Below are 12,026 nucleotides of genomic sequence, written 5' to 3' on the forward strand. Positions count from 1 at the left end.
GCGAGAAGAAATGGCCGGCGAGCTAGGGTTTCCAATTTTTCGGAGAAGGTTGCAGAGAGATGGGGAATTTAGGGTTAGGGTTCTCAGCAGCGGCGAGGGGGTACTTATAGACGACGGACAAGCGGTGGCGCGAATCCTGGCGCACGCGATCGAGGAGAGCTCGACAGCGAGCAGCTTCTCGGGACGGAGGAAGACGATGACTTCCCCCCGTCCGTGAAATATCTTGCGAAGGGGTGTTTGTGGGCTGGGCCGAAGTTGGGCTGAAGTGCTAGACTGCTCTTGGGTTGGAGATGGGTTGCTGCGATCCACCAGGTAAGCCTTTCCCCTCTTCTTCTTTTCTGCCTTTATTTGTCTGTTTTATTTTTACAATTTAAATTCATATTTTAATTTGGTTTACTTTTGCAGGTCTTTCCATTATACAAATTCATTCAAGATTTAGTTTTCTGACTTTTATATCAGTATTCTATTTGAATAAGCATTTTAGATGAGGTTATATTGCATACTTGTGACCTTATTCAAATTATCAAATAGACATGAATTTATATTTCCACTTAAGTTTCCTTCTTATTAGGAGTTCAATTCAATTTATAAGTATGAGAGTTGATATTTTCTTTTATCTCAAGTATTTCGAGAGGTGACTATTACATCATAGGTTCTATTTGAGGAATTAATCACTTGCATGTTATTTCATGTGAACACTTATTGATTAAGGTCTTGTGATTTAATTATAACCCATATCAAAGATAGCATTAATGCTGTATTTTTAATAGCAACCAAAAATACTGGAGTAGATATTACTTTCCTCAAGGTTGGATTTAATTATAAAGATAAGTGTTTGATCATCAAATAGGATGTTAATATAAGATGTATCACAAGGGTTTTTCTCAGGTTTAATAAGTGAAGCATAAGATTTCATTATTATGCCATACCAGGGTTCTAATGATATTTACATAATGGCCATGGGATTGATTCTCAATTATGGTCTAGGTTCATATTATGATCACCATAGTGATACATAAACTAGGATTGAGATCTACTCCTAGTTTGTAGAGTTGGGATGACACCATATTGCATTTAGACAAATATCACAGAAATCATCCATACCGCTGTCTATACTGGAGAGCAGATAAAACATTATCATTGTACCCCTGCATCATCCATGTACAACTATAGTTTCAAGCCAGACTTGTAGCAGTATGTTTTAACCACCCAGTCCTTGTATGGAACATACTGCTGTGAGATGAATCAACCATAGCCCCATGTTCACTGAAAAATCTGGCAGGAGTGTGGCACTTTGACATCAGAAAATGAAGAATAAATACAAAATGCATTTCTGCAGAAAGGCACGGCCAGTCTCAACTTTGGAACATAAGGCTTGGTGACACTTGGAACCCGTTCCTGATACATTGATCACTGAGGTTTGGCTTTGGCCGCTCATACAAGATGTACCATTATAGACAAAAGGATTGGATATCAACGGCCAGTACCACAGTTCCAGTCTCTGCAATCATGATTCCTCCTCAAGCATGTCGATGAAACGCCTTCCATCTGACTTCTGAAAGACTGACTTATCAAAGTGCAGATCGTTGGTCGAGACCGCCTCAAATCTGGTCCAGAGTTCCTTCTTGAGTGTGGTTTCACCAGCATGCCTTCCCTTCAGGTTAGTGCTTTCCAAGCCTTTCCAGGGAGTACCAAGCAAGGCCTTGCTATGCACCGCTGGAGTTTGGATGGGATTGTCATCTGGAAGATCCAGGCTTCCCTTCAGGTTATTACTTTCCAAGCCTTTCCGGGGAGTACCAAGCAAGACCTTCCTATGCACCGCTGAAGTTTGGATGGAATTGTGATCTGAAAGTTCCTGTCTCCCCTTCATTTTATTGCTTTCCAGACCTTTCCAAGGAGTATCCTTTGCTTGAACTGGAATAGGCTTGTCATCTGTTGGACTGGGATCCATTAACACACAGGTCTTGAGGGGTGACAAAAACCAGTCAAGAGCCTCATCAGCTTCTCTCCTTCGGCGTATATCTCCAGCGGGTAGATTAAACCCATACATGTCTGGATACCTTGATGCCAGATCCTTTTCATCAGACAACATGTCATCAGAGGCTGCAGAAGGCTTGTTGTCACTCTCAGCTGCTCCAGCACTGAGAACACCGTCCTTGCTTGAGCCCTCTGATATTGGAGAGAACACATGTTGTTTGCCTCGCAATGCTGTCTTCAGGCATGGACTAGGCAGTGCTATCCCGCTCTTCTGAATTGAGAAGCTAAAAGGCAAAGACAGACCGTCTTCCGATGAGCCTTGCTTCGCTTTAATAAAATGAGGTGTCGCCGCAGTAGCCCTTGCTTCCTTTGCTTTCACACTTTGCTCCAGATCAGGACGATTGTCATCAGAAATGGTCAGCTTCCAAACAGGCAAATTGGGAAGATTCAGCTCATCCATGCTGGTAGCAGTCTTCAACTGCGTTTTGGACGATCTTGGGCACCTAGATGAGCCTGCTTTTGTCTTCGGCAATGGTGTCGAGAGAAATCACTTTATTGCTTGATGACTGAAGCTCACGGGCCGTTGGATCAACCAGAACCCGTAACTTACTAGGAAGACAGATAACTGAAGAATCCGACACTTCGTCAGTAACACTGCAGAGACGCGGGCGGCCGCCGCAGCCGTCGACGTCGATGTGTGGGTAGGTAGCTCCCCGGCGATGGAGACGAAGCGCTGGTAGGCCGGTGTTACATGCGGGAGAAGAGAGGGTGGAGGGGGAGGAGGGCAAGAAAGCGCCGCCGCCGTCATTACTGCGTCCTCTATTTGTATCACTCCGCCCAATCCATAGAATCTGATGAGCTATGCTGGGCTGCATCTTCAACTGTTAGAGTATATATCTGTATATTGTAGTTTCCTCATATGTTAGGGGGCTTCCTGCATATTTGCACCTGTACATGTACTATATATTGTGGCCTTTGGCCCCCTGGTAATACAACACGCATATTCCTCTAACATGGTATCAGAGCAAAATAATTGATCCTCTAGTCTACTACGTGTTCCGGCCGCGCTGCCCGATCTTCTCCGTGCGTGGCCGCCGGCCGCCCGCCTCCCCCGCCGGCCGTCGCCCCTCCTCCGGCCGCCTCCCGCTGCCGGCCGCCCGGCCACCTGCATTGATCGCTGGCCGCCCGCCCGTCCCGCGCCCGTCGCCTGCTACCTGCTCTCCGGCCGCACGCCACGCGCGTGGCCATCTCCCAGCTGCAATCTCCCTGGATCGATCTGTCTCCCTGCTGCAATCTCCCTGGCCGCGTGTGCGCCAACTAGATCGATCTGATTTCTGCCTCCTGAGATTGATCTGACTTCCGTCTAAAGAAAAAAAAAAAGAAGCAAAAAAAAAAAAGAGCTATGTCTTCCGCTGATCCCGTCCTTTCTTTGGGCCCACCTTCGGTACTTGGTATTTGTCCGCTGCCTCCGTGCATGACTGCTAGCTATTCTTCGTCGCCGTTTGCGGCCTCTTCACGCGGCTCTGCCCGCGCTTCACCGACTTCGTCTACGTCGGCTCGCCGCTCTTCACCGACTTTCGCGGCCTCTTTCCGCGGCTCTGGCCGTGCTTCGCCGATTTTGTCTCCCTCGGCCTGCCGCTCTACATCGACTTTTGCGGCATCTTCACGCGGCTCTGCCCGCGCTTCGCCGACTTCGTCTACGTCGGCCCGCCGCTCTACATCGACTTTTGCGGCCTCTTCCCGCGGTTATGGCCGCGCTTCGTCGACTCCGTCTGCGTCGGCCTGCCGCTCTACATCGACTTTCGCGGCCTCTTCACGTGGTTATGACCGCGCTTTGCCGACTCTGTCTTCATCGGCGTGTTGCTCTCCGTCGCCCCCTTTGGTGGCCTCTGTGCGTGTGGATGATAGCTCCTCGTCGGCACCTGATTGTACGTCGACCTCTCCAGTCGCGCCCCTCTCTGCGCATGAGATAGCGCAGCTTCACTGCCTGCTGGATGCTTGGGATTCCAGTTTACGTCAGCAGCCTCGCGGTCCGAGTCTCCGCCCTCGTCCTCATTGCACCTACTGTGGCAAGGTTGGCCACACTTCCTTCACCTGCTGGACGCGGGATCCCAGTTTACGTCAGCAGTTCCAGGATCGTCAGCGGGCTGGCTCTTCAGGATCTTCTGCAGTTGCACTCTCTGATCAGGACATTCTCAGGGGTCTTCGTGGTCTGCTCGCTATTCCAGACTCTTCCTCGCCGGGCGCTGCGGTTCCGTGGTCGGCTCTTCCGGCACTGCGCGACCACCACTTTCTACACGGTCGGGTACGTCCCCGTGGTATGCGGATTCCGGAGCTTTCTTTCATATGACCTCTGAGTCTTCTATCCTGTCTGCTCTTCGGTCTCTTATTTCTCCTGTCCGTGTTGTCACGGCTGATGGTACCTCTATTCCCGTTTCTAGTACAGGCACCCTTTTTACTCCCTCTTTCTCTGGTCCCACGATGTTTCTCATGTTCCTCGCCTTCGGATGAACCTTTTCTCTGCTAGCCGGCTCACCGATTCCGGTTGTCGTGTCATTCTTGACGCCGAGTCTTGTGCGGTTCAGGATCGTCGCACACGAGCCCTGGTTGGAGCTGGCCCTCGTAGCCGTCGGTCTCCGGGGCTTTGGGAGTTAGGCCGGCTTCGTGTTCCTTCCGCTGCCACTTCATCTGCCGCGTTCTCCTCCGGTTGTTGCCTATGTCACCGGCTCTTTTCAGCGATGGCATCATCGTCTTGGTCACCTTTGTGACTCTCGCCTGTCGTCTTTGGTTCATCGTGGCCTTCGGGGTTCTGTCTCTGGAGATGGGTCGTTACATTCGTCGGGGTTGTAGGTTAGGCAAACAGATTCAGCTTCCCTATCCTACTAGTGTGTCTGTCTCTCAGCGACCGTTCGATTTAGTCCATTCAGATGTTTGGGGTCCGGCACCCTTCGCTTCGAAATGGGGCCATCGATACTATATCTTATTCATTGATGATTTTTCACGGTACACCTAGGTGTTTTTCATGCACTCTCGCAGTGAGGTGCTCTCTATTTATCAGCGTTTTGCGGCCATGGTCCGCACTCAGTATTCCTCACCCATTCGCGTGTTCCGTGGCCGGTTCTCGCTGGTGAGTATATCTCTCGAGCACCTTCGTGGTGTCCTTGCCGAGGAGGGCACCCTCGCTCGGTTTTCTTGTCCCGGCGCGCATGCTCAAAATGGCGTCGCCGAGCGTAAGCATCGTCATCTTCTTGAGATCACCCGTGCTATGATGATTGCCTCTTCTCTTCCGCCACATTTACGGGCTGAGGTCATGTCGCTACGTCGGCCCACCTCATTAACATTCAGCCTTCCGCTGCTCTACGGAGGTGGCATTCCTCTCGAGCGCCTCTCCGGTGTTTCTCCGGACTACTCGACTCTCCGTTCATTTGGTTGCGTCCGCTATGTCCTTCGCCTCCTCGCGAACGCACCAAGCCGACCGCTCGGTCCGTTGAGTGTGTTTTTCTCGGATACATTGATGAGCATAAGGGCTATCGCTGTTGGGACCCCGTTGGTCGTCGGATGCGCATCTCTCGTGACGTCACATTTGATGAGACGCGTCCCTTCTATCCTCGCCCCACCTCGGGTACTTACCCGGTGGATGATATCTCTTTTCTTCTTTTTCCGGATGCACCCCCTGCCGTCCCTCCTCCCCTGCTTCCTACTTCTGATGCGCCCCCTTCGACGCCATCCTCTCGTTCGTCTAGTCCACCTAGTACTCCTCGTTCTCCGGCTTCGGCTCCTTCTGATTCTGTCCCTTCTTCCTCTTCTTCCGATGACTTGTCTTCTGCAGATGACCTTCCCCCTTCTCGGCCTGTTCGTCAGCGTCGTGCTCCAGTTTGTTACTCTCCTTGTCAGTATGGTCTCTCTGTCGTTTCCGAGCCGACTTCTTATCGGGATGCCGAGCGTCATCCTGAATGGCAGCTTGCCATGGCTGAGGAGATCGCTGCGCTTGAGCGCACTGGCACTTGGGATCTTGTTTCTCCCCCTTCCGGTGTTCGTCCCATCACGTGTAAGTGGGTCTATAAAATTAAGACTCGCTCTGATGGATCTCTTGAGCGCTATAAAGCGCGTCTTGTGGCTCGTGGTTTTCAGCAGGAGCACGGCCGTGACTATGATGAGTCTTTTGCCCCTGTGGCTCATATGACTACTGTGCGTACCCTTCTTGCTGTTGCCTCTGTTCGCCGCTGGTCTGTCTCCCAGCTTGATGTTCAGAATGCTTTTCTTAATGGCGAGTTGAGTTAGGAGGTTTACATGCAGCCTCCTCCTGGGTATTATGTTCCCGATGGGATGGTTTGTCGTCTTCGACGTTCTCTCTATGGTCTCAAACAGGCCCCTCGTGCCTGGTTTGAGCGCTTTGCCTCTGTGGTGACTGCTGCTGGTTTCTCTCCTAGTCTTCATGATCCAGCACTTTTCGTTCACACTTCTCCTCGTGGACGCACTCTTCTCCTTCTCTATGTTGATGATATGATCATTACTGGTGATGATCCTGAGTATGTTGCCTTTGTAAAGGCTCGTCTTCGTGATCAGTTTCTCATGACTGATCTTGGTCCTCTTCGCTATTTTCTTGGGATTGAGGTTTCCTCCACTTCGATGGCTTTTCTATCTCTCGAGAGAAGTACATTCAGGATCTTTTTGCTCGTGCTGCTCTTGGGGATGAGCGCACGGTTGATACTCCTATGGAGCTTAATGTTAAGCTTCGTCCCTACGATGGTGATCCTCTTCCCGATCCCACACGTTATCGTCATCTTGTTGGGAGTCTTGTTTATCTTGCTGTCACTCGTCCCGATATTTCTTATCCTGTTCATATTCCGAGTCAATTTGTCTCGGCTCCTACCACTCGTTCACTACGGTCATCTCCTCCGTGTTCTTCGTTACCTTCGTGGCACGATCACTCGTCGCCTTTTCTTTCCTCGTTCTAGCTCTCTCCAGCTCCAGTGCTACTCGGATGCTACGTGGGCGAGTGATCCTACGGATCGTCGTTCACTTTCTGCTTACTGTGTGTTTCTTGGTGGTTCACTTGTTGCTTGGAAGACGAAGAAACAGGTAGCGGTTTCTCGTTCGAGTGTTGAGGCTGAGCTACGGGCTATGGCTTTGTTGATTGCTGAGGTGACCTGGTTACGGTGGTTGCTTGCAGATTTTGGGGTCTCTGTTACGACACCCACTCCACTTTTGTCTGACAGTACATGTGCTATCAGTATTGCACGTGATCCGGTCAAGCATGAGCTGACCAAGCATATTGGTGTTGATGCTTTTTATACACGTGCTCGGGTGCGGGATGAGGTTGTTGCGGTTCATTATGTGCCTTCAGATTTGCAGTTGGCGGATTTCTTTATAAAGGCACAAACTCGAGCGCAGCATGACTTTTTACTCTCCAAACTCAGTGTTGTGGATCCACCATGAGTTTGCGTGGGGGGGGGGGGTGTTAGAGTATATATCTGTATATTGTAGTTTTCCCATATGTTAGGGGGCTTCCTGCATATTTGCACCTGTACATGTACTATATATTGTGGCCTTTGGCCCCCTGGTAATACAACACGCATATTCCTCTAACATCAACAACGACGAAGACGTAAGTCTCTCGTCACCTTGATCTCTGGCTCCCACATTTCCATCCCAGTTTCACACATCCAGTGCTAGTGCTTGCTAGTTTGTTGGTGTATGGCAGTGCAGATAAGCTGTTCGATGCTATGCCTGTTGCAGCTTTCGTTTGTGAAATTCATGTGTGCACTAGTTTTTTTTTAGATAATGGGCGCTTTATTACTCAAAAAGCAATTACACCCGACCTCTGCATAACTAAGATGCACACAGCCGTTCAACGAGTCTCAAAAGTGATGGGAATAAAAAAGAGGCGAATTACATAACAAGCAGAGTGAATGTAAAAACGCCTAGGAGGAAAGTGGAGGGCCAATCCGTAGATTATGCTGCCACCCATGTTGGGAAAAAGTATCCCTCGCCGTATCCTCCAACCGTGTACAGACCTCCATAAACAGGTCTCGGTTCTCCACCTTCTGTAGAGCAGACCATGAACGGAGAGTAGTCTGTGCATCACGTAGATAACCTGCAGGAGAGAACAAACTTTATCATTAAAAACTTTGTCATTTCTACACAGCCATAGCGACCATATCAAGGCAAACGCTCCCACCCTAATGAACGTTCTAAATCTGTGATCGATACCATGAAAAATCTGTGTGCACTAGTAGAAAACTTTTCTGGATTAACGACAGTAGACGCCGGTATTAACAATTACATGCTTATTTTTTTAAAGTCTACAGTCAAAACACACAAGGTTCTACATATAGCAAAGCTCAGTTAGTGCTAATTATGTCCACAAACTAAAAAATCTCTATCCGTAGCACTAGCATTTTCCCACTAATAACTTGTAATTTCTATCGCCGCCACCTTTTTCCTCGATCGATGAGTGGGCTTTGGCAGTTTGTCTGTTCCAATCTACATTGACGCGAGGGTTAGAAATAGACCCAGCTTGTATTCGCTGTATGTATAATGAAAATAGTCAGATGGTGTCCTCCTCCAGTTACACGCCCACCTAAATTAATCTCATAGGCAACATGGACTGGGTTTATCCAAGTGGACAACTCATCTCAAAGTGAAACGCAAGCTGGATGCATAGGAATGTTGTCTCATATTAAAAATTGTTATTTCTGAAACATCGGGGGTTACACTAATCAGTCTTCTTGCATCCATATAGACCTGCAATGGACTGTGGTGTGCACGCCGATGGGGCGGCCTCCTAGGTTTATTTAAATTGGTCGATAACTAGCCTTTGGAGCGTGGAAGAGGTACCCAACTGCAGGAAAAAATTGGGGTAACTATGCTTTCTGTTCCCGAGTAAAAACAGTAGCTAACAAGTCAAGTAGGCTTCAGAGCATGCTTGCCCCCGGCAATAGAAGATTCAGCCTCCTGACCTCGAGTCAGTTGCTGCGTCGGTCCGCACTCTGATCAAGGAACAATTTGTACTTGTTTGTTTAATAAGAGCAGAAGGAGCAATGGATTGTCAGTATATTCGATTTGGGAAGTACTGTTTTGTGGCGTGGGACGAAATAGGCTTTGGAACAACTGCTGTGTCGTTCTAGTTGGTGTTGTATGGACGTGCACATAACATGTTTGATGCTATGCCTGATTCAGTTTTTGGTATTAAAGTTCATATTGTGCACTAGAAAGTTTTTTTCTGGCTTGACGGCATGCACTAAAAAAAAGGCACATTCTTCAGCTTAGCAGCGATGCCCACAACAGTAGATTCCCCTTGGGCTTTGAGGATCTGTAAGCCCAGGGACCAAGATTACTTGTCGCTCCTCTATGTAGCTGCATATCATTATTCTGTTTCCACGCTCGCCAGAGGCTAAGAAGTCAAGCCGTGAAGCAAACCTGCCACGAGCTGAACCCGCGCGTTGTTGGTTGTTTTCGATGGAGATTGAGACTAATGGTGAGCGCGCAGATTGTTCGTGTAATACGAGTATTCACCAGATATGTTGGGGGGCCCTAGCAATGCACCGCAATATGGTGTATCAATTATAAAGCTGGGCAGCGATCACACCGGGCATCGGAGCACAAAGATTTGGCCGCCATGTTGTCTCTGGTGTTCAAGCGCCCGTGGTAGGCAACCAAAGGAAAATCTTATGACGATGGGGTAGTATGACCTGGCGGCACACCCACGCCGTTTGCAACCACCTGGTGCCACGATCACGTCGATCAGCAAAGAGAGTATATAGCGCTGATGTGGTCGGCGTTGGCCTCGTTATCACCATTAGCCGGCGGTCCTGCCCATCAGTTAGCTGCAAGTTGCTGACGTGTAGGAAAGCAAGCAGTAGCTGAAGTTGTTGCATCGCCGTTTGCGGTAATGGTTGGATCAAACCGAGATGTCAGGTACCTTCTTGATACTGTGAGTTACTGAGTACAAGGTGCATAGTTGGTTTTCAGCAAGACAATATAGGATAGGGCAGGCGATGCTCAGTTTTACTCTTGGCGTCCAGTGGTCATGCCAGAACGAAATCAAAGCCCTAGGATGGACCTCGCACCTACTGTTCTGCTGCACGATGTCTCAATGGAATGAGCGATTTCCAGAAGAGATATATCTGGCTGTTGTTTTGGGGATTTGTTGTGCCACATACCATTTTGCTAACCACGTGAAGCAGGGTCTAGCAGCTCCTGGAAGAAGTTCAGACAGTAGTGATAGCACCTGTCAGACAAGAGAGTCGTGGCTGCCATAACAGAGACACCAAAATCTGCAAATAACCACCGTAACCAAGTCACCTCAGCAGTTAGAAGAGTCTTAGCTCGTAACTCAGCCTCTGGACTCGAACAGGAAACTATGGTCTGCTTCTTCGTCTTCCGAGCAATGAGAGAACCACCAAGAAAAACATGGTAGACAGACAAGGACCAGCGATCCGAAGGATCACTCGCCCACGTAGCATCGAAGTAGAACTGGAGCTGTAACGAGCTGGAATGAGGGAAGAAGAGACAAAGAGAGATCATTACACGTAAATAGCGTAGAGCACGAAGAAGGTGACTATAGTAGACCGAAGTGGGAGCAGAGACAAACTAACTCAGAATATGGATAGGATAAGAAATATTTGGGCGAGTAACAGCTAGATAGACGAGACTCTCGACAAGATGTTGATAACGAGTTGGATCAGAGAGAGGATCACGATCAGAGGCACGAAGAGAAATATTGAGCTCCATAGGAGTCTCAACAGTACGCTCATCAGTTAGAGCGGCATGATCAAGAAGGTCCTGAATATAACGTTCTTGAAATATAAAGAAACCATCAGAGGTGGATGAAACCTCAATCCCAAGAAAATAGCGAAGTGGACCAAGATCCGACATAAGGAACTGCTCGCTCAGACATGCCTTGACAAAGGCAATATACTCAAGGTCGTCACCAGTGATGATCGTGTCATCCACGAGGAGAAGAGTGAACAAACAACGCCGGACCATGTGAACTGGGAGAGAAACCAACAGAAGTAAAGCGCTCAAACCATGCACGAGGGGCTTGCTTAAGGCCATAGAGAGAGCGACGAAGACGGCAGACCAGGCCATCTGTGATAGAATACCTATGTGGTGGTTGCATATAAACATCCTCACGCAACTAGATCACCATTAAGAAAGGCATTCTTAACATCAAGCTGAGACACAGACCAATGGCGAGCAGAGGCCACAACAAGAAGAGTCCGAATAGTAGTCATGTGAGCGACAGGAGCAAAAGTCTCATCGTAGTCACGACTATGCTCCTACTGAAAACCTCTAGCAACGAGTCGAGGTTTGCATCGCTCAAGAGTACCATCAGAGCGGGTCTTAACCTTATAGACCCACTTACAAGTAATAGGACGAACACGGGGAGGAAGAGGAACGAGATCCCACGTGCCAGTGCACTCAAGCGTAGCTATCTCCTCGGCCATAGCGAGCTGCCATTCAGAATGAACAACAGCCCCACGATAAGTAGTCGGCTCTGGGATAGCCGATACACTATAGCTAGCAGGATTATAGAAATCAAGAAAAAGGATGAGGCCGAGTACGAAGAGAATAAGTTGGCTAATACGGTGCACCAGAAGTAGAGGGTGCATCAGATGACTCGGTCACAACTTGAGGACGATGAGTATAGTGAAAAGGAAAAGTAGGATGAGAAGGAGCAACAGGAGGAGATCCCGGTGAAGAGGGGGAAGACGAAGGAGGCGTTGTAGGAGACGAAGGAGGCAGAGGCGTTGTAGGAGACGAAGGAGGCAGAGGCGTTGGAGGAGACAAAGGAGGCAGAGGCGTTGGAGGAGACGAAGGCGTCGGAGGAGACGGGGGAGAAGAAGACATAGAAGATGCCGGAGGTGACGACACAAGGGGAGGAGAAGGAGAAGAGACAGGCAGGACCGGGGGAGGAGAGTTGTGAAAAAAAGAGATTCTTGATACGTCTCCGACATATCGATAATTTCTTATGTTCTATGCCATATTATTGATGATACCTACATGTTTTATGCACACTTTATGTCATATTCGTGCATTTTCTG

At 48.9% G+C, this 12,026-nt stretch overlaps 1 protein-coding gene across 1 annotated transcript; it reads right to left on the reverse strand.

The window, feature by feature from the left end:
- Positions 1–1,261: 1,261 nt before the first annotated feature.
- Positions 1,262–2,785, reverse strand: LOC124648049. The gene is made up of 2 exons (XM_047187877.1): positions 2,588–2,785; positions 1,262–2,518 (listed from the first exon to the last, which is right to left on the reverse strand). The coding sequence occupies exons 1-2, from the start codon at positions 2,783–2,785 to the stop codon at positions 1,508–1,510; spliced, it is 1,209 nt and encodes a 402-aa protein (XP_047043833.1). The 3' UTR covers positions 1,262–1,507.
- Between the last annotated feature and the right edge of the window lie 9,241 nt (positions 2,786–12,026).

This window comes from Lolium rigidum, chromosome 4, assembly GCF_022539505.1.
Source record: "Lolium rigidum isolate FL_2022 chromosome 4, APGP_CSIRO_Lrig_0.1, whole genome shotgun sequence".
Classification (NCBI taxonomy): Eukaryota; Viridiplantae; Streptophyta; class Magnoliopsida; order Poales; family Poaceae; genus Lolium; species Lolium rigidum.

Coding starts and splice junctions, on each gene's coding strand:
- LOC124648049 (XM_047187877.1), bottom strand. CDS start 2,785: ATGACGGCGGCGGCGCTTTCTTGCCCTCCTCCCCCTCCACCCTCTCTT. Junction 2,519..2,587: donor TTCAGTTATCTGTCTTCCTA/GTAAGTTACGGG, acceptor AAGTGATTTCTC/TCGACACCATTGCCGAAGAC.